The sequence below is a fragment of the Trichoderma citrinoviride genome, assembly GCF_003025115.1.
Source record: "Trichoderma citrinoviride strain TUCIM 6016 unplaced genomic scaffold BBK36scaffold_9, whole genome shotgun sequence".
Taxonomy (NCBI): Eukaryota; Fungi; Ascomycota; class Sordariomycetes; order Hypocreales; family Hypocreaceae; genus Trichoderma; species Trichoderma citrinoviride.
Window position 1 is genome coordinate 1457316 of NW_020194717.1, and position 21279 is coordinate 1478594.

A 21279-nucleotide genomic window follows, 5' to 3' on the forward strand; every position below is an offset into this window, starting at 1 on the left:
CCCCCTTTCCCAAAATTTTCCTCTCACCATCCATCTACCAAAGCTCAACCTCTCCACCAAGCCCTTCCCAAGCCCAACAAGCCCACTCTCAACCCAAAACCTCACAAATAACCAAACCAGAAAAACTCCCTCCAAACAGCCCCCCATGCCACCTCCATCCTCCCACCTCAAGATCCTCTTCAAGCCGTCCCGCAAACGCAAACCCCTCCATCCCCAAACAACACCTCGTAGAAATCCTCTCACGTCCCTCTCTACACGCAGCCATCATGCCTCCCCAGACCAGGAGCTCATCCTCCTCCTCCTCTAACCACCTCCCCTTTCCCTCCAACAGAGCAAACACCACCACCACCAGCAACAGCACCAGCACCGGCACCAGATACCGTCATACCCCACGCCCAAACAACATTCCCAATCCGCCATACCAACAATATCCCCCCTCCTTCTCTTACACACTTGGAGCTTCAGCCGGACCAAGACCAGCACGAAGAAGCTCGTTAACATCGAGAATAAAAAGACTCCTCTCTCTCGCATGGAAATCCTTCAAAAGCCGCTCCCTCGCCAATAGCGAGCGCTACGAATACACCCTCATTCGCACCAAAAAGAAAACACCACACGGCCCTCCTCAACCAAACAACACCCGTCTCAGCACTCAGCCTTCACGAGTCCCTCGCCACAAGCATCGCCGCCGCCGCCGCCATCACCATCACCATCGTCATCACGGCCATCGCGTCCATCGTGTCCATCACACTCCCTGCCCTCAACCCCAATCCCAATCCCAACCCCAACGCCCAAAACACCACCAACAACCCCCCTATCCAAACTCCTCAGCAGAGGCCCTCCTCATGCCTGTAGTCACGGCGCCTGTCCCCAACCACCAAGAACAACCACTTCTCCTCCCATTAACCCCCGGACTCCCGACATGGCGCCGACCAAACCTCCCTCCCCTTCGGCCCGCAACCCTCCCTCTCTCTTACTTCTGTCGCGTAGCCCCGTACCAGCCCGGCCAGGTTCCAAGCGTCCAGTCGCCCTATTACTTCCTGGTCCATCTTCCTGAGGATCAAACGACCTCGTCTCTTATCCTTCAACAGCAGCAGCAGCAAAGCCCATTGACACCAAATTGCCTCGTATCCCCATATAGCCTCTACCGTCCATGAACAGTTGCTTGTACCGTAACTGTTGTTGATCCTTGTTTTGTCAGTCCTTGACAGGAACTTGCCCTTTCTCAAGAACTTTAGATGTAGGGGAGGGTAGAGGGAGAAGTTGAGAACCAATTTGTCACAATGTTTGCCCGCCAACTGGTTTTACTGTACTGTATTTGATATCCTATTGTATAACCATACTGAATGACATGATGATCCGTCACACGCCGCGTGCCACTTCTTAGGAGAAGAATTTTTTTTTTTTTTTCGTGTTTGCCCAGTCCAAACAGCCCGTTGAAAAGCACCATAGAGTCAACAACCTTTCGCTGCATCTAGGCCTTTGTGATCCTGCACACCAAGTCTGAGCCGTCGACGGAGTCACCCTCCTTGACTTGCAGACTGGCCACCTTTCCGCTGTGAGGCGCTGAGATAACCATTTCCTGCCATTAGTGTTAGCAACATCCTTTTTGCGTAAAAAGCAGCGTAAATGGAAGCTTACCATCTTCATGGCTGACAAGACAGCAAGAGGGTCGCCCTTCTTGACCTCGGAGCCTTCGTGAACGCGAAGCTCAACCAGGACACCAGACATGGGGGCGCCAACCTGGCTGGAATCGCCGGGATCGGCCTTGGGGCGGCTGATGTTCTCGACGGCAGCCTTCTTGTCGGCAACGGTTACCTGTCGGACCTCGCCGTTCATCTCGAAGAAGACCTCGCGGAGGCCGGTCTGCTCACTCAGGGGACCAATGGCAAGGAGCTTCAGAATGAGGACCTTGCCCTTCTCGAGGGTTACGTTAAACTCCTCACCAATCTCGGGTCGAGCAAGGAAGTATCTGGTCGGTAGGACGGACAGGTCGCCAAACTCGGCCGTAATCTTCTTGTAATCCTCAAATACCTTGGGGTACATGACGTACGAGGCGATATCGCACTCGGTGACGGGCGCGCCAAACTTCTTGCCCATTTCGCGCTTGACCTTGGCAAAGTCAACAGGCTCGAGGAAGAGGCCAGGGCGCGCGTCGAGCTTCCGTCGTCCACGAAGGGCGTTTGTGCGGAGAGGCTCGGGGAAGCCACCGTAGGGTTGGCCCATCAGGCCCTCGAAGAACTCGAGCACCGATTCGGGGAAGTCGAGCTCGGAAGCACGAGCCTTGACGTCTTCGGGAGAGAGCTTGTTCGACACCATGAACTGGGCAAGGTCACCGACAACCTTGGAGGTGGGGGTAACCTTGACGATATCGCCAAGCAGGTCGTTGGCCTGTTCGTAGGCCTTCTTGGTCTCAAGCCACTGGGATCCGAGACCAAGCTGCGAAGCCTGGAACATCATGTTGGTCAGCTGACCACCAGGAATCTCGTGCTCGTACACCTCGGGATCGGGGCCGGCAAGGTGGGCCTCGAATGGAGAGTACAGCAGACGCAGCTGCTGCCAGTACGTGTCCAGGGCTCGGACCTGCTTGTGATCCAGACCGGGGTCCAGATCGGTACCCTCCAGAGAGGCCAGGATGGCGTTGATGCTGGGCTGGGAGGTCATGCCAGACAGGCTGTCCGTGGCGGCATCGACAGCATCGGCACCAGCGTGGGCGCAAGCAACCATGGAGGCAACACCCGTGCCGGCAGAGTCGTGGGTGTGGACGTGGATCGGCAGATCGGGGTACTTCTCGCGGATGGATCCGATCAGGATCTTGGCCGCATGGGGCTTGAGCACACCAGCCATGTCCTTGATACCCAGGACGTGGATATCGAGGCCGACCAGCTTGTCAACCAGGTCCAGGTAGTACTGCAGGTTGTACTTCTTGCGGGGGTTGAGCATGTCACCGGAAATGCACACGGTACCCTCGACAACACCGCCGGCCTTGTGAACGGCCTTGATGCCAACCTCCAGCTGGCTAACGTCGTTCAACGCATCAAAGACTCGGAAGATATCGACGCCGTTCTTCTTGGCCTGCTCGACGAAATGTTCAATAGCATTGTCGGGCAGCGAAGAGTAGGCCACACCGTTGGCTCCACGGAGCAGCATCTGGAAGGGGATGTTGGGCACCAGCGCTCTCAGCTTGCGCAAGCGGTCGAATGAATCCTCGTGGAGGAATCGCAGCGCAACGTCAAAGGTGGCACCACCCCAGCACTCCAGACTGTAGAGGTTGGAGAGGGCGTGGCTGGTTTCCTTGGCGATGCCGAGGAGATCGATGGTTCGGACTCGGGTAGCCAGCAGAGACTGGTGGGCGTCTCGCCAGGTCGTGTCCATGAGAAGGCAGCCCTTGTACTCGCGAACAGCCTTGGCAAAAGCCTTGGGGCCCTGCTCAAGGATGATCTTCCTCCAACCCTTCTCGCAGGGCTTGCTGACATCGACCTTCTCGCCAGCAGAGTTGTAGATCTCCGGAGGAATGATCTCGCCCTTGAACTTGGGCTCGCCAATCTGGCCCTTGATGGAACTGCCGTTGACGGCAACGTCCGCGAGGTACGCCAACAACTTCTGGGCACGGTTCTGGCCGCCGACGAGGTCGAACAGCTGCGGGGTATCGTCGATGAAGGTTGTCCAGCAGTTTCCATCGATAAAGGTGGGGTGCGTCAGGAGAGAAGCCAGGAAGGGGATGTTGGTCTTGACACCACGGATACGGAACTCGATAAGGGCACGGAGGACCTTTCTGCGAGCGATCTCGTATGTGCTGCCGTGCGCCTATTTGCTTGTTAGTAACCTATCAATGGCCCGACTGAGTCGTTCAGACAGGAGCCACATACCGTGCACTTGACCAACATGGAGTCGTAGTGGGGAGTGATGACGGCACCAGCAAAGCCGTTACCACCGTCGAGACGAATGCCGTTACCACCGGCAGATCGGTAGACCTCAATCTTTCCGGTGTCTGGTCGGAAGTTCTCAGCGGGATCTTCGGTGGTGATACGGCACTGGATAGCGAAGCCGCGAGTGGAGATGCGATCCTGGGTAAGGCCGAGCTGAGCCAGAGTCGCGCCAGCGGCGATCTGGATCTGGGCGGCAACAATATCAATGCCCGTGATTTCCTCGGTAATGGTATGCTCGACCTGGATACGGGGGTTGATCTCGATGAAGTAGTAGCGGTTCTGCTGGTCGACCAAGAACTCGGCAGTGCCGGCATTGCGGTAGTTGACAGACTTGGCCAGCCTGACGGCATCGTTGAGGATGGCATCTCGGACCTCGGCAGGGAGATCTTTGGCTGGAGCAATCTCGACCACCTTCTGGTGTCGGCGCTGAACGGAGCAGTCACGCTCGTACAGGTGCACGATGTTGCCGTGGTTGTCGCCAAGCAACTGGACCTCGATGTGCTTGGGCTTGTCGAGGAATCGCTCGACGAACACGGTGCCGTTGCCGAAGGCGGTCTTGGCCTCTGAGGTGGCTCGCTCGAAGCTCTCCTTCAGGCTGTCGGCATCGCGAACGACTCGCATGCCACGGCCACCGCCACCGTAGGCGGCCTTGATGATGATGGGGAAGCCATACTTGTCGGTAAAGCTCTTGACTTCCTCGAACTTCTCAACGGCGCCCTCGGTACCGGGAACAACGGGGACACCAGCGGCAATGGCAAGCTTGCGAGCCGAGACCTTGTCACCAAGGGCATCAATGACATCGGCAGTGGGGCCGACGAACTGGAGGTTTGACAATGTTAGCCGGGCAAAGGGATACTGGGATAGGTTGGAGCCTCCGATGCGGCCGATGCGGCCGATGCGGCCGATGCGGGCCGAGGACTTACAATCAGGCCGGCCTTTTCAACGTTGCGTGCGAACTCGGCGTTCTCGGACAGGAAGCCGTAGCCTAGCCGAAGTTAGCCATGGAAGCTCTCAAATCAAGCGTAAAATGAAAATATGACGGCAAAATCCGACTCACCAGGGTGGACCAGCTGAGCGCCGTGCTCAACAGCAATCTTGATGATCTCGTCGCCGGCGAGATAAGCTCCGACAGGGGTGTACTGGCCTCGCTTGCCAATGACGTAGGCTTCGTCGGCCTCTGAGAAAAAAAAGCTTGTCAGTGCTGGGTCTTGCAGCGGGGTGCATGTGATAAGGTATGGATTGCTTCAATCTTACTTTGGCGATGCATCGAGAGCCGGTCCTCATAGCTGCGCAGAAATGTTAGCCTTGCGCCCTGGAGAGCTGGCTAAACGTTGTTTCCATTCGAGATGACAGTATCCTTTACCTGAAGACGGCGATTGTGTGTAATGACAGTTCGTGGGCCTGCGAGGAGGGGTAAGCTTTGGATCTACTGGGCTGCGCGAGGTCGGCAGCGGCGGACAGAGAGGGGCAGACTGACTGTTCTGAAAATCTATGCGCGATGCGACAAGTGCGCGTTAGCAAGGTATTGCATGCGCCGCTGCTGCAGCAGAGCGAAAATGACTCGATTCTGGTGTTTTGGTCTTGTTCAACGTACTCTGATGGCTGCGGGGGCATTAGCAAGAAGACGTCGCGACAAGAAGTCATGGTGGGGGTTGTTGTCAGGACTCACGGATTTCACCACGGTTGGCAACTATTCAGCGCAACGGCCAGCACGTCAGTAAACAGTCTCCCACTCTCGCCGCCTCCCCAGCGCGCCAATTGGCACCGGCAAGACGACCTCTGAAGGCCGCAACTCACCCAGGATCTTCTTCAGCTGCATGATGCTGGAGTTGGCACGGATGTGGTGGATGGTCTGCTTCTCCTTGGGCTCATCGACGTCGTCGTCCTCGAAGACATCGTTGAAGGTCAGCGTCTGCTGAGGGTGAGGAACCGGAGTGCCAGCCATGGTGGGCAAGTTCGGGCTGCAGCAGACGGAAAGCAAATAGAAGATAAAGATAATAGAGGGATGCTGGCTCAAGATCTAGGGGATATGGAGAGAGGCGAGAGGGAGGGAAAAGGAGAGCAGCTCAGCACGGAGGGGAGAGCTCGAGCAGAGAAATGGCCGGATCGGCTGCCTTTTTAAGAGGTGCAGGAGCTCGGCCCACGGTTTCGGGGCTGTTTGGGAGGGGCAGGAATGGCCGGCGGGGTGCTGCAGAAGGTGGGGGGTGGGGTCGAGCAGCCGGAAGCCAAAGCTTCCAGCGCTTGTGACGCTGATTGCAGCGGGCAGGAGGGACAGAGGGCCAGGTACTGTGTACGACGCGGGCGGTGCTCGGGCTGCCGCAACGTGGTGTACAGGTACCGAGCATCAGCCCTTCAACTTAACCACTGGCAGGCGGGCACTTGGACAACAAACAGCGCAAGCATCAACTGCAAGGAGAGGGCAGAAGCATGGATATCAAAAAAGGAGGAGCAATACTGATAGAACACCAGTGTATATATGATATATCGATACGATCAAGTATGAACCCCCCGGAGAAGTCGGAAGCAAAAGCCTCCTCGAGTCAGCAGTGCTCCTCGCTCAAACTCGAGACGCCAGACACCCTCAAGTTCCATGGTGACACTGACGTTGGTCAACCTGCGCGCCCACTGGCAGATGCATCCTGATGTGGCCCGTGGCATGGAGTGCCTGCATGTGCTACCTTATGCCCGAGCCAAGCAAGATGATGTCCCTGTACATGACATCAAGGAGGACGCGCATGAGGCAGGAATAGGGGCAACCTGCAATAGAGGGGTTGCAGGAATGCTGAATATAGGCGGCTACGGCGTCGACCAAAATGGGACGCCACGACACGACATCCTCGGTAGTGGCAGCAGTTAAGCAACAGAACGCAACGCTACAGGCAAGATGCGGTTGGATCTGGAAGTGGGAGAGATCATCTTGTCTCAGCCTCTGCCGGCTGCTCGTCAGCTGATGCATCCATCTACCTAGTAGTCCACGTTGCTGCGTCGGTGAGACAGCAGGAGTCCTTGTCTTGGGCTTTGGTGTTTGACCAGTGGCCGCAGGCTTGGCCGCGAGCAGGAAGAGGGGACTTGGGGGACTTGGGGGCTGAAAATGTCTCTCTTTCTTGATATCCGTCCAACTTTGGCCTACTACTAAGTACTAACCTCAACCTACTCCGTACTTGCCTTCAAGACACTTTTTTCTCTTCTTTCTGCCGTCGTTTCTCTGCCTCTCCAACCACATGCCATGACGCACTGCCATCTTATCAACTGTGCCGCCGTCAACCACAAGCAAGATCCCGCCCCCAAAAACCCAAGAGTCATTCCCATTACACACCAGATTCCAACCAACTCGCCGCTAACTCTGCGGGCCAAGCCTCATCGTTCTGCCATGCATCAACCGTCTAGTCTCGTCGATTCCCAGCTCAAACAGGCGGGGGGGGCCCTCGCCGCCGGCCAATGGCAGGCCCGGGATAACGCAGCCTCTTACAAGTTTGGCGCTGTTATATTAAGCTTCCTCCCAAGAGAGCGGGATGCCCTCCATGCCTTTTCTTCCCACTGCCCTCCAGCTAGTAACTGGCCTATTTTAACGCCTCGTAGCCACTGGGTTTAGTGTCGAGCCGGCCTAGCGGTGCTCATGCTCATGTTACCCCTTCTCTCGGAGGCACTTGTCCTGCCAAAGCAAGATGCTAGCACCACGTTCTTGGGAGATGCGTATCCACCAAGCTCCGGTGCTGGAAGATTGAGCCAGATCATGAAGGGTCCCAGATGCGACTGCGGAGAACTCTGTCACCCATCGAGATGAGCCTTTTCCGGAGCTAGAAGTGCCTGCCGCTGTCTCCCACTCATCACCAATATACGTAACGTGTCTGGATCTGGGATCGCTGTCTCGTCCTGCATGCCCATCTCATGTACGCCGCAACGCAACGCATCAGATTCACGCCCACTGCCCGGTTGTCATTTCTCGCCAATCCCGGTTCTGCCGTTTTTTCTCCGTCAATGCGAACCCCTCTTCACGCATGCATCATCTGTCTACAATGCCATTACCGAGGATCAGAGGATATATCCGTGCTACATGACAGTTCCCCCTATTCTCAAGAGCCTGAAAGCTCGCATAGAAGCGGCTGATGAAGGCATTCATGGCGAATCACCTGGATGAACTCGGGAAAAGTCGACGCGACTTGATTTCGTCCAGCCCGACCAGTTTTCGCATCTCTGCATGATCATCATCCGTTGCCCAGCAATATCCCCTTGAACAAGATGCTTCTTTCTCCCCTTCTCGGCTCGGGGGAAGTGCAACTTCACCCGTAACGTAATAGATTATCGTATCGCCGGCCCGAGGGAATCCCGTGAACCCTGGCACAGCATTAGACCGTAATAGTACGCGTTATTACCACTTGAGATGTTACCTCATTACTAGCAGCAGATTTTAGTCGTCGGGGCCGATCTGAGATAAGTTGAACTGTGGTTCCCCTTGCCGTGGCGGCACATCTTGCAGATGTACTCCGTGCGTCAAGTTGGGAACGTGAGATGCGACCCGAGATCTGGAAAGGGAACCCCCAACCTGGGCTGGCGAATGAGCTGCCCGCCTACCCAGTAGTTCGACCTCGGCGCGTGAACCCGAGTCTTCGCTCAATTCCAGCATTCGACTTGACCACTTATCCAAGGTAGTCTGTCTATCTAGACGCCAAAGGCAATATAGAGAGGCCCAGATGGCGGCTACTCTCGTCCATTCGGCTATATGGTCGATCAGCAAGCCAACCAACAACTCCCGTCAACAGCTCAAGTTCTAATGAAGATTTTTCTTTTTCCCCCTCTGGACGTCCATCTAAACGTCGTAGTGCCGATCTAGTTGGTGGCTCCTTGTCTGGCCTTGGCCTTGACGTTGCATCTTTAGCATCGTTACGCCCGGCGTCTTGAACTTAGCCACTCTTGGGATGGAGTTGAGACTTTTTTTTTTCCTGGCCTTCTGCTGTATCAACGGCTGTAGGAGGGCGAGCTTTCTCCGACGTCGGATGTGTGATTGGCCCTGGAGTTCAGATAGCAGCCGGGACTAAAGGCAGTTGTAATTGTTAGAACATACTTGATTGAATATGGATGCCGTCACTTCATTGGATAAGTTGGAACTACTATCTGCTCTGTGTCAATTCGATTTGGTGTTTTTGCTCGTCCCTTGGAGCCGTGATTCATCCATGCCCATGCTCAAGCATGTCTTAGCATCAAACACCCACCCACCTATATCTGTTCACACAAAACAGTCATCATCGAACACATTTGTCAATGCTTTCCTATGACATCAAAACGACTCAAGTTGCCGACATCGATCTCGGCCAACTTTTCGACACCGGCTAGAAAAGGATAGCCTCGGGCAGCCCACCAGCGATCTGGAGGGCTCTAGCTCTAGCTACAGCGTTGACAAGTTTGCAGGCACTTACGTTTTCTTCATGTAATAGGGCTTCAGGCTGTAGGTTTGTAGTAGGTACTAGCATCTGCTCGTTCCTGGATCCCCTCGTTCTTCCATCTACCTTTCCAGAAAACAGATGCCCCGTCGTGAAAAAGCCACTTAAGTTTCTCTCTCGTCACGTACCTGGAAATCGGCCCACATGACGCAAAGCTTCTTAAGATCTCTTTTCTTTCCTAGTCGTATTGGTATAGAACACATCTTCAGGAGACAGACCAAAGGATATATTTTCTCTTCCGTATGTCATTGACGCGCTTGGTGGCTTCTACGCGTATCTACATCCTCCCGTCCACCAGTGTCCACCACGCATCATCCAACCCCGTCTAGGAGAAGTACAGGTGACATGACTGAGATCCACGCTATTATACGCTCCTGATAAAGTCGTTACCCGGAAGTACAAGACGGACCGGGTGTCTATGCAAAGAGGACGATGATTCAGGCCTTCGATCCAACTCCATTGCCCACGCTGCTATTTCCCCAGCTGCCTCGAGCCTCCGGCACCTCTTCCACAAAGTAATCCTGAGATACAGGCATTTGACCCAACGGGTTAGAACCCATAAGCACAACAAACAAGAGTCTATAAGTCACTGGAAAAGAACCCCTCGTCTCAAAATACAGCCTCCTCAAATTAGCTCTTTCACAAATAGCACCTCTCTCTCTCCCGCCCTGCTTCTCCTCCTACTGTCGCGTGATTTTTGGTCCCATTTGCCCAGCAGCCACCCCTATCCCTTATCCCCTTCGACATCGATTGGATTTATTTGGTTATGGGAGCCGACTCCTTGCCAGCCTCGACGCCCGCGTCCAGCGCCGCCTTCTCCTTTCCGCCCCAGTGGTGCCATGACAGGTAGCGGTAGCCCTGGGTCAGCTGGGCGGCCTCGTTGACGACGTGGCATCCGAACAGGAGGTAGTTCTTGGGGGAGACGGCGAGGGCGTATCGCATAAAGGTCGCAGAGTAGACGCACAGGGCGGCGGTCATCTGTCCGGAGATGCTATAATACAAGGCACACGGTAAGCAAAGGCGGCCGGTATCGGCGGAGACAGGGGGGTTTTGCGCTTCTTACAGATCAGGGCTCTTCTGTGTGTCCAGGACGGCAGCAATGGGGATTCCAAAGTTCGAGACGGGGCCCCAGAAGTCTAAAGGCGCGAGTTGTATTGGTCAGTTAACTGGGCTTCCGTTGGGTCGCGGAGGCATTTGTAAGATGTTTTCGCCTGGAGTTCTCCGGTGAGAAGCAGTGACCGAGAAATCATTCGGTGCAAGACTTGTGTCCAGCAAACACAAAAGCTTTCCTCAGAGGCCAAACATCCCCAAGCTTTTCCCTCCTCTTTCTTACACTCCGATGTTATCGGGATAGGTAAAGGTAGGGGGCTTTTTCAAACGTACGAGTCGTGAACACATAGCTCACCATCGGGTTGGACCGGATCTTGGCGTTGATGGCCTTTGCGAGCGCAGCCATTTTGACGGAGAACGATGGGGTGAAACGAGACGATGTGGTTTCGATGCCGAAGAAGGAACGCGCAAATGCCTCCGTGAACTATTATCGCGCTGGGAAATGGAAGTGCGCGAGAAAAGAAAAAAGTCCGGCCGTTTTGTTTGGTTTGGTAGGTATTGTCAGCGGCGTTGATTTTGCATCCTTGTCGGCCGGAATTTTGGAGGCCGAACGATGAACATACGGGATGGGGGTCACGTGCTTGGCCAGGGACGGCACATCAAGTACAAGGTACGCTTGACTGAAAGAACGTTGGAAGTTATCCTCAATGCTGCGTTTACTCACGATCATGTATCCCTTTGATAATATTCCGTGCATGTTTGGCCTTATCACTACAATTAGGTCACTCAATTATCAGCGGAACGATAAACATACGGTAGGCATCGAGGAAGTGAGCCCATCATACATGTACTAGCGGCAGCAATAATGCGGCCGCAGTTCAGGCACGAGATATAGGAACCAATTAGACGCATGTGATTTGCGATATTCAGGCAAAAGTCATTGCGGAACGTAAATGTGCATAACAGACTGAATGCATTGAGGGTATTATTTCATGGTGTCTCTTTGACCCGTTTCCCAATTTCCCAAATCTATTAACCCTGGGATTTGCCTGACATCGAGACGAGCCGTATTCACTTCCTTTCGCTAGGTGTTTACAAATCAAGAGTACTCAAGGAAACATCATCCTACTAAAACAGAGACTTGGAAACGATCAGCTCCAAAAATGAAATGAATCAAACACCCGGTGTGGTGAAGCCAGTGCCCTTGGGCCAGTTACCGATTTGCGCGGGGTCACCGCCGATGCGGACGTAGACACCTACGGCGGGAATGCCTCCATCCAAAATGTATAGCTGGTACCAACCAGGAGGAGCAATGTACTTGGAAGGAGGTGAGGTAATGGTGCAAGTGGTGCCAGCGCAGCTGATGGCAGGGAAAAGCGTGCGTGCTCCCATCGAGTTGCCGTGGGTGCTGGTCACGGCGCCTAGCAAAGAAGCCTTGATGGCGCCGTTCTGAGCAGGGCCGCCGAGCGTGACGGTAATCGACTCGCCGTAGTCCCAGTCCTTGTTGGTGACCGTGAACGAGGGGCGAGGCTTGCCGCTCTTCAGGTAAGGCGGCGTAAAGCTCTCGACGCGGTACTCCTCAGGGTGAACGTCGTCCTGCGGGTCAGAGCCGGAGACAAGCACGCGGCCGTCCAGCAGCGTAATGGCCTCGGAGTGGTACAGACGAGCGACGGTGGTGTTTGCCATGACGGTGATGCGGTAGCCGAGGGGCTTCGCGGGGTCGTAGAGAAGGGCATTCAGGTTGGGGCTCGTGGCAAGACCGAATCCAGCAACACCGTGGTGAGCTCCGTTCATGATGATGTAAGTGCCGTCGGGCAGAGGAGCGATGCAAGGCATGACCCTTTGAGAAGGCATGCGCTCAATGGTCCAGGTCGGCTCATCAGCATCGGGGTACGTGCTCACGCAGTTATCAATGGCATTGGCGGCACCGTCGCTGGAACCACCGCAGATGAGGACATTGAGAGGCTCGGTGAAGGGGGCATGCATAGGCAACAAGACGGCTGTTCCCTCGAGGGGGTATGTTCTTCCGCCCAGAGGATCATTGACGGAGCCGGGCATGTTGGGCAGCGTCTTGATGGTGGCAAAGGTGTTCTCATCCAAGATGCGAGCCTCGTTCCAATAAGCGACGAAGATACCGCCAGAGGGCAGGACGGTGCAGAAGGGGTACAGGTTGTTCGGGTCGGTACGCTCGAGCCACTCCATGTAGAGCGGCGCGGTGCCGGTGTAGGGGAGAATCTCAAGGGTCGGGACAGCAGCGCTGTTGGAGCCAGTCTCGCCTCCAATGACGAGCACGGAGCCGTTGGCCATGTTCATGGCAGTGGGGTACCAGCGGCCGTTCTGGAGCTTCAGGATGTCGACGTTCTCCTCCCAGTCGTTGGTGCCGTTGACGCCGGCTTTGCCGTCAGGGGTATACAGGCGGACACCATAGGTGGAATCGCCGGACCATCCTCCGACGGTAAGTTGTCGGCCGGCCTTGTCGGGGAGGGTGACACCACCGGCACAGAAGATGTCGGTCTTGACATGCATCTCGCGCCAGGCAAGCTGGTACTGGTTGACGAGGGACAGGTCGAGCTCATAAGCACCGGTGGAGTTGGCCTCACCAGTGCCCCATTTCTCAAGGAAGGTGACCTTGCCGGTGATGGACTGAGTCGTCATCAAGGGGATGCAGACACCGCCGATGAGCTGCTCATAGGACCCAGCCGCGGCGGTGCCAGCAGCTGGGAAGTCCCATGAGTAAAAGGGCGTTCCGGTCCAAAAGTACGTGCTGAGGCGAGAGCCACCACCGCAGATGGCACTGGCGTTACCCGCGCAGGGGACGTTGCATTCGCTCTCGGGCCTCTTGGTAGCACCGGCGGTCTTGATGTTCTCCGGGTCACCGCAGTAGCACTCCTGGCCATACTCCAGGCCGGCGGCCATGTAGCCAAACTCGCCGCACTGGTTCAGACACTGCTCAGGGGTCATGGTGTTGGCGAAGATGTTCTGCCAGAAGAAGGTGCGCTCCTGGTTGACGTTGTCCTCGTAGCAGCCCTGGTAGGTCCAGTTGCCAACCGTGGGGAGAGGGCCCGGAGGGGCCTCGATGGCCGGGGCTCCCTTTGAAATGATGCTCATCCTGCCGCCACCACCGCAAGTCTCGGAGGCGTCACCGGCGCAGGGGGTATTGCAGTCGGCCTGGTTGGCAGCTTTGGCACCACCGTTGACAATGTTGTTACCGCAGAAGCACTGCTTAGAGTACTCGGCACCAGCAATGGTGTATCCTTGGGAGGAGCAGGACTGCACGCAGGACTCGAGGGTCAGGTCATCGTCGTCGGGGAGCTGGGTATTAAGAATGCGGCCATTGGCGCCGTCCACCCAGCACCCATACGCCTGCCATCCCTGCGGAAAGCCTGTTCCCTGCGGCGGAGCCGCCGAGGTAGTGGAGGGAGGGCCGGAGGGCCCAGACGAGGTACCCGTACCCGAGCCCGGGGCGTTGATCGAGTAGACAGAGAGGCGGTTGCCGGCACCACAGAAGTCGCAGTCCTCACCACTGCAAGTCATGCTGCAGTCGGATGCGGCAGTAAGCTTGGACCCGGTGCCAAAGGAGTTGCCGCAGTAGCACTCTCGGCTGTACTCGACGCCAAAGTACGTGAAACCAGCGCAGAAGGTCGCACAGCTCTGCAGGGTCATGTCGTCATCGGCGTACGTCTTGGAACTGAGAGCCCGCCCATTTGTTCCTTCGGTATAGCAACCATACCAGTTGTATTTGCCCACCAGAGCGGGCTGGCCAGGACAGGCGCCTGTTTGAGCGGGCTGAACTGCAGAGGAGGTGCCAGTGCCAGTGCCAGTCGCAGAGCTGCACAAGCAGTGTTAGCATGACCGCAATACGAGGGATCACCGCCGTCCTAGCTTCTTTCATCGCCTTGCGTCTTGCTTTGCTTACCTGGTGGTGCCGAAGCTGTAAATGTTGAGGTGGCCGGGACCTCCGCAGTACTCGGTACTGTTGCCGTTGCAAGTCATTGTGCAGCCGCTTGTCGCCGGTAACGCGCCATTAGAGATTGACTTGCCGCAGTCTGCACGTCGGAATGAATGATTAGTGGTCCATTACTCGATAAGAGGAAAGGCAGAAGAGGAACGAAAACCACACGCCATGTCACACAGGACACGGTCCGCATGATAATGGAATCAGGCCACTCACAGCACTCTCCGCCATACTCGACGCCGGCAAAGGTATATCCAGCAGCCTTGCACCCTGCTGTGCAGCCCGCTACCGTCATCTGGGCACTGGGAACTCCGTTATAGCCAAACGTCAGAGCGCGGCCGGTGGTGCCCTCGCTGCCAGCATGTGTTAGCAAGACTGCATGAGTGTCTTGAAGGGCTAGCTGCATGTTTAGGGCTCGCAAACTTACGAATAGCATCCCTTGGACGCCCATCCGTCGGGGCCCGGGTTGACCTGAGGACCTGTGATTTGAGTTGTCTTATACAGAGTAAGACGATTAGGGCCACCACACGCCTCGGTTGAGTTGCCGCCGCATGGAGTGCTGCAGTCCGTGGCAGTGGTGTTTACACCTCCAGTCGCCAGGCTGGAGCCGCAGTAGCATTGAGTGTAATACTCTGTTCCGGCGTATGGGAAGTCATGCTCAAAGCAATAATCAGCGCACTCCTGGTTTGTCATGTCATCATCCGTGATGGACGCTGCGCCAATTGTTCGTCCAACATCGCTGCAAACCAGTATTGCTCCAGTCAGCCCATGCATGCAAGCTAAGGTTTGCCAAGAGGGGGAAGGAAGACGCCATACATGAAGCATCCTTGATATGTCCAGCCATTGTCCAGTGAGGGCGGCGCGGCGAGAGCGCGCTTCTGGAGCAGCTGGGCGTGACACGACGTCAGAGATAGCAGAGATACGGATAGCAAGGAAGCCGCCGGAGAGGGCTTCATGGTTGCGGGATGTGGCTCTCGCCAATGGCAAGGAGCAGCGAAGGAAACGAGCGACGGTGTGATGCCGGCGATCCTCTAAGCCAAACGCGCGGGCCCCAGGGTTGAACGAGAGAGAGAGAGAGAAGACAGGAACGGCCTCGTCCAATTGCCGCGGTCAAGGCCCAGCTTCTTGTACTCGGTGCGTCGAGAAGCCGCCGCGATGGCAGCCCAGGAACAGGACCGGCTAACGGGGCTGAGGCGGCAGGCCGGAGACTTGGCACGACTTTTGCATGCTGCCACGGCTGGGATCCAGACTCGTCCGGAGGTTGGACCTGAGCGGCGAGCTGGGCCATTGTCCATCATGCCATGCCATACCGCAATGGAAGAGAGAAGAGCGCGCGCAGGGGACATGGGGGCCACCCACACAGCTGCGGTTGCAGGGGAATCAGTTGCTAGTCCATCCATCCACGCAGAATCGGAATCAGAGGCCATCCAGCAGGGCGCCTATGCAGGCGAGAGCCACACCCCCCGTCGCGAAGGTCCAGGGTCGGTCAGCCGGCGTCCAGCAGCAGCAGAGACTTGGATGCAGCCTCGGCCAGGGCACCAATTAATATCGGCATCAGCTTGTGCCTCTGGTCCTCGTCGACGGCGAGCCATCGGTCCAGCCTGCAGCCAGCCGAAGCAGGGAGACGAGCAGAAGGTGGCGGTCACGAGGCGGCGTCCTGGACGTTCTGCGAGGCTTCTCCAGCAGGTCTTGTCTTGAATCTGTCGGATGCCGCAGCGAATTGAACAATGACCCCCGCAACGGCCAGCAAACAGCCAAAGCGTGCCGATAAACCGCAGCAGAGGGTCTGTCGAGGCTGCGGGTGGTGGGGGAGCTGGATGATGGTACTGTATCGTATGTATGTAGGTGGGAGGAGGATCTCCGGTGCGAGAGGTTCCGTTATTAGCTCGAGGTACAGAGTACAGCGCATCGACTTGGCGCCAGAAATAATACGAGGCGCGGCTCGAGATTCCGAACCCTCCTCTTCATCCTGGTTGTAGTAATAGTACATGTACTCTACTGTTGGTTTTGGTTAATTCCAGATCCATCATTCCGATGGTACCAGCAGTAGTTCTGACCAATACTGCCAGCATCATCCTCGTACATGCACAACTAGCAGCACTCACAGCTTCACTTCCACCAACTCGAGGGCTGCTTTGTACCAACCTGGGAAGTTACAGGCATCGTGTCTGCATGTGCCTTCATCGTGCGTCAACCAGACCGCTGGGCATCGCCTCTTCCTTGATGATGCCTAAACTTGACAGGCGTTCTGCCCACAAGGGAAGGGAAGCAAGCGGTGCCAGAACCGGCCAATTGCGTACAGCTGAAGGCCCTGGTGGTACGACTATGTGATCATCCGCCCATTGATGGCTTACCTGTTGTGTAAGTCTTGTGTGTGTGGCCATCGGAAAGGCTTCGAACCGTTTGCCTGTCTGTCCAAGTAAGGTACTGTGTCCAATGACGCCTGTACAAGATGAGTGCCTCTGCCTGTGCTGGTACATGCGAAATCTCGCGTCTCTGCTTCTTGTTGTCTCCCCCGGGATAATATTAGGCCACGATTATTGCTTTCTCGTGAGGCTGAAGACTGCGAATGACCTCGAATGCCTCAGGTGCTGGACGCCACAGCGGCCTCGCAATATCCACACGAAAACGGCCTGTAACTCGTACTATTGACACGGCACAAGGAGGCGAATCAAAGTTTTAAGGTAGGCTTAGATCCTAGTCTGGTCACGCCTGGATCTCTGTGGGCATCTCCAGGTCGGAACCCCAAGCCATGTCCAGCCGACAGCCCGGTTTGAGCCATGGCTTTGAGGCTTGATCACCCCCAGAGGCCGATGTGTACGTTGCACAGGCATCGACGAGATCAGATGCATTATATTTGACTTTGCACGAGGCACACCGATGGCAGTGAACAGCGGGACTTTTGAGAGTTTGTTTTGATTTAATGGCAACTTTTCTACGCTCTCTCTACCTGCATTTCGATCCCCTGGAGGCTGCCCACATGCATGATAAGACACTTCGCCGCTAGCCAGCTGAGGGGATTGGCCGAAGCTGAGGTGGCTCAGGCACATTTCCCTCTTCAGGCTGAACTAAGGCACGAGACGAGAAAAGAGGCCAGTGTAAAAAGCAAAAAAGGGCCGCTTGCTGGGCGGATGAAAGGCCGGGCGCGATGACTTTCCACTGGCGTCGGCAGCTAAGACGACGCCATCTGTTAGTTGTTGCGGAACAGATACGCAGACTTCAATCGGGGCTGACAGGGAGGGAGGGCAGAGTTTTGGAGTGACCTGAAACATGGCAGCATCTTGGTGATGAGTCTGTTTGTTGTTTTCCTTCTCTTGTTGCTTATACTAGTAGTACGTAGTTCTTTGCTCTATTCTCCCCCTTGCATCGCGGCCATTGTGTCGATTTTACTCTCCTCTGCTGCTGTTCCTACCAAGTATTGTACTCTCACAGAACCCTACAAATAATTGGTACACAGCTCAAATATTGATACTACAGTACCTAGCTACAGGCAAAGCTATCTCGGCATCAATGGGCATTTTCTATTTCCGTCTCATCGGCTCCTGTCAGCCGACTGACCATCCAACGCAGCAGGGCCAGCCACACACACACGCTGCTAATATTCCGTGTTACTACTGCCTACATGTATGCCTACATACTACCTCGTACCTTGATTCTGCTGCTTTGGTTGGTCGGCAGGGAATCCCACGCTCGTCAAGACGGACTTTGAAAGCAATAGCAGTGGTCCTATGTATGCACCAAATTGAGAAAGCGTCCAGCTTGCTGGTCTTCTCCCAAGCCAAACCCCAAGTAGACGCTCCCCATCCAATCTGCAGACCTATCGACAGACGCTTGCCAAGTGCTTATTTGTGGACAAAAACACTTTCCACACCGTCTTGGCGGGATGATGCCATGTGTATACATTCTTTGACTACGGACATTTTGGTCTTACAAGAAAAGGCACAAAAGTTTATCGCCAGAGCGTAAGCACCGGCTCAAACTAGTTCTGCCAGGGGCAGGAAAGCATATGAACAGGACAGATTGGGGAGAAGGGCAAAACTGAAAGTCTGTAAAAAGACAACAGAAGCAAGAAAATCAGAGACGTCACAATTCAACTGCTCAGCGGCTCCCCCCCCCCCCCCTTGCCACCACCTTTGGATGCCCTCTTGCATGAATCCCGCCCCGCCCACCGGAAGCACAAAGACGGTGGTGCAATCATTGCACTTCGCTCTTTTTTTTTTTTTTCTTTCTCCCTTTGTGCATTCAACTGCAGATTCGACATACGAAGTGCAGGAATGGAATCCACCCTCTCGTACGAACTACGACGAGTAGCCTATCTCATGCAAGGCCAACTCAATGACGCTGCTTGTGTCACCATCGCTTCCATCCGTTGATGCGAGAATTGCGTCCAATTACAGGTAGTAGTAATATATACGGAGTATCCATGAAGCCCATCATCCGAGGCGCCGGGGTCTGCCAGAAGACATCTGCTCATGCTGTCTCACGGCAGTCCATACAAGAGACATGCTCGCACGTGGAATACTGGCTTTGGGTGTCGACAGAGCGGACCCTTGACTCCCATTTGTTTCATTCACGTACAAGCCTCAAAGAAGTTGGACTAGTATCCGGTGATGACAAGGGGCAACAGAGCTGTTCCGCCTTGGGCCATTGGCTTCTTCTCGAGTCACTCTCGCTCATGCATGGCGCCCAGGCTGCATCTCGTATCGGCAGAGGCGATTCAGCGGCGGTCGTACCTCGTACTTCGTACATACAACTACTACACACGGACTGCCTTGCCCAGGCCGTTTGGGGACACACACCACCATGAGGGCCAATAGACTGCGCCAGGCCCCCAACTGCATCCCGTCAAATCCTCCCACTATCGGAGGATCCCAGCCGATCTTTTACTATGTATGTACTATCCACGCGGAATCGAATCAATGGAGACATTCAGCCGCGGTTGAATGGCTTTACGAACTATCTATACATATCGGCAATGCAATCTGAAAAGCCTTGCTAACCTCCCCCTGGTCTATGTTATCTTTTGCATGTGCTGCTTGAAGAACAACATGCACGTACATGCAGCTGCGCAATCAGTTATCGCTGCCTTGGAGAGGGGCCGATTCCTCTTGTTGAACCCCAGGCAGCACCACTTTGGGCTTGATGATGTCCGCTTCGAGGATGATCCCGTGTGGTAATGAGGAAGGACCAGCGTTGTTCGATACGAACTGCAGATATGCTTAGTTGCACCCAGCGTGTGACGAGCAGGGGAGCGACGGCGAATCCAAATCGTCGTCAACTTTCCAAGAGGGCTGCTTCCACTGGGGTCGCGCTGCAGTGGCTTATGCAGATTATGTGTAGCGAGGCTCTGCAGACGCCCTTTGGCCTCCCTGCGTCTAAAGTGCCGTGTTAGAACCAACTACTACGAGATATCAAGCAATGGCATTACGTACTGCCAGCCATCGTGGTCAGAAGTGAATGGGTGTTTGGTTTCGAGGTCATGAAAGGGGGGTTTTGTGGCGTAGCTGCCGAGATTGTCTATTGAAAAGCTCATTCATGGCGTTCGTCACAAGGAGTGATGTGATGTTGAACCCTGCATATCGAGGAGCAGGTGGTCAAGCTCACGTAGGCACTCTCACCACACCAAGGACTCGTCCTTTACACAAAAGGGGTAACACAAGAGTCTATATCCGCCACATTGCGGAGGAGGCGGCCAAGTGACAAGGCCAGTTCACGCTGCAAGTATGATTTGGAGCAGCAGCAGCAGCAGTAGCACGTTTTCCCTGATACCACACTACGTACTACTCCTCCGTGCTGCTGCTCTCCCGGGGTGCGCCAAGGCGGCCACCATTTATTAGATGCTACCTTACTTTGTTCTCAGCCGCTCAAGCCACAATCATCTATTCCATCTGCTGATCATGACAAAAACGAGGCTATTGGTAAGATTGGGCTGACCCGCCAGAGCTGTGCTCACGCCGAGTCCTCTATTCTATGTGCCTTGGATGAGTTTTGGAGGCTCATCTTTGCCCTATTGGCGGTAGGATGCTTGGCTCCTTGTCACAGACACGGAGGAACGTGGGCATGCCAAAGTCCCTATTGCAACAAGTATGTTTTGGATAATCATCTCGGTGTTGGTAGATCTGTTGCGTAAATTCTCTCTGTCAGGGAAGCCCCTAAACATTGTCTCCCGAATCTCAAGAGTCGGTCTTGGACACTACCCGGATCTGATGAGAGCCCACTTGACATGTATCGGCGGTGCTTGGTTTGAAAGGACATCTGAAAAGAGAGATGCCTAGATACTCACCGTGTTGTTAGATGTGATTTGATGTATCATTACATCTTGCGGAATACATTTGTAGGATCGTTGAAACCATTGATGTCTGATCTGAGTATGTTCTGTCGCATCAAGCTACCGGGTAAGAGCGGGCACCAACGCAGAAGCCGCTTGCTTGTCTCAACCGCATTCTTGACCTGCCACTCGACAGTATCATGCAAATATAGGTATGAGAGTAATGGCAAAGTTAACAAAGAACACCCTTTTGTTCCCCTGCAACCCCTGTTATCGAAACGGCTGCGGTCTAAGGTGGGTAAGAGTGCTGATGAGCGGCTTCTTGAAGAAAGGCAGCCAAATCATCACGTACATTCCGGACTTTTTGATATGCGCCATTACCCAGTCTGCTAGTATGTAGTATGGCTTCGAAAAGCCTTTGTTGGTCTGTCCTGGTTTCTACAGCTGACGCACTGGCCCATTCATGCATATCCCGCAGGGCATATTGCAGATCTGGAGCCAGAACACGAAGCAAACAAGGACATGGAGATGTCATGTCTGCAATCAGCCTACGAACCTCTGCCCCTGGAACTGAGTCAACCCAGGACGAAAACACACGATGCTTGATTTTCTGCAGTCAATCAGAAGCTTGACTCCATCGTG

The 21279-nt window shown here is 54.9% G+C and overlaps 4 protein-coding genes across 4 annotated transcripts; 1 reads left to right on the forward strand and 3 right to left on the reverse strand.

Annotated features, from left to right (window-relative positions):
- Nucleotides 1-266: 266 nt before the first annotated feature.
- Nucleotides 267-1154, forward strand: BBK36DRAFT_1170152 (hypothetical protein; the record flags this gene model as incomplete). Its single annotated transcript, XM_024895410.1, has 3 exons — nt 267-493; nt 548-735; nt 829-1154. 3 exons carry the CDS (start codon nt 267-269, stop codon nt 1152-1154), a joined length of 741 nt encoding a protein of 246 aa, XP_024748736.1.
- Nucleotides 1155-1467: 313 nt separating this feature from the next.
- BBK36DRAFT_1135792 (pyruvate carboxylase) lies at nt 1468-6040 on the reverse strand. Its single transcript, XM_024892760.1, has 10 exons — nt 5724-6040; nt 5592-5616; nt 5404-5407; nt 5290-5327; nt 5181-5212; nt 4984-5103; nt 4850-4911; nt 3867-4745; nt 1639-3804; nt 1468-1579 (listed from the first exon to the last, which is right to left on the reverse strand). Exons 1-10 carry the CDS (start codon nt 5869-5871, stop codon nt 1472-1474), a joined length of 3582 nt encoding a protein of 1193 aa, XP_024748737.1. The 5' UTR covers nt 5872-6040; the 3' UTR covers nt 1468-1471.
- A 4080-nt stretch (nt 6041-10120) lies between these two features.
- Nucleotides 10121-10820, reverse strand: BBK36DRAFT_1122209 (UPF0041-domain-containing protein; the record flags this gene model as incomplete). Its single annotated transcript, XM_024890921.1, has 3 exons — nt 10121-10355; nt 10428-10500; nt 10748-10820. The coding sequence occupies 3 exons, from the start codon at nt 10818-10820 to the stop codon at nt 10121-10123; spliced, it is 381 nt and encodes a 126-aa protein (XP_024748738.1).
- Nucleotides 10821-11587: 767 nt separating this feature from the next.
- On the reverse strand, nt 11588-15325 carry BBK36DRAFT_1205356 (copper radical oxidase; the record flags this gene model as incomplete). Its single annotated transcript, XM_024897354.1, has 5 exons — nt 11588-14243; nt 14331-14460; nt 14586-14722; nt 14797-15108; nt 15186-15325. 5 exons carry the CDS (start codon nt 15323-15325, stop codon nt 11588-11590), a joined length of 3375 nt encoding a protein of 1124 aa, XP_024748739.1.
- Between the last annotated feature and the right edge of the window lie 5954 nt (nt 15326-21279).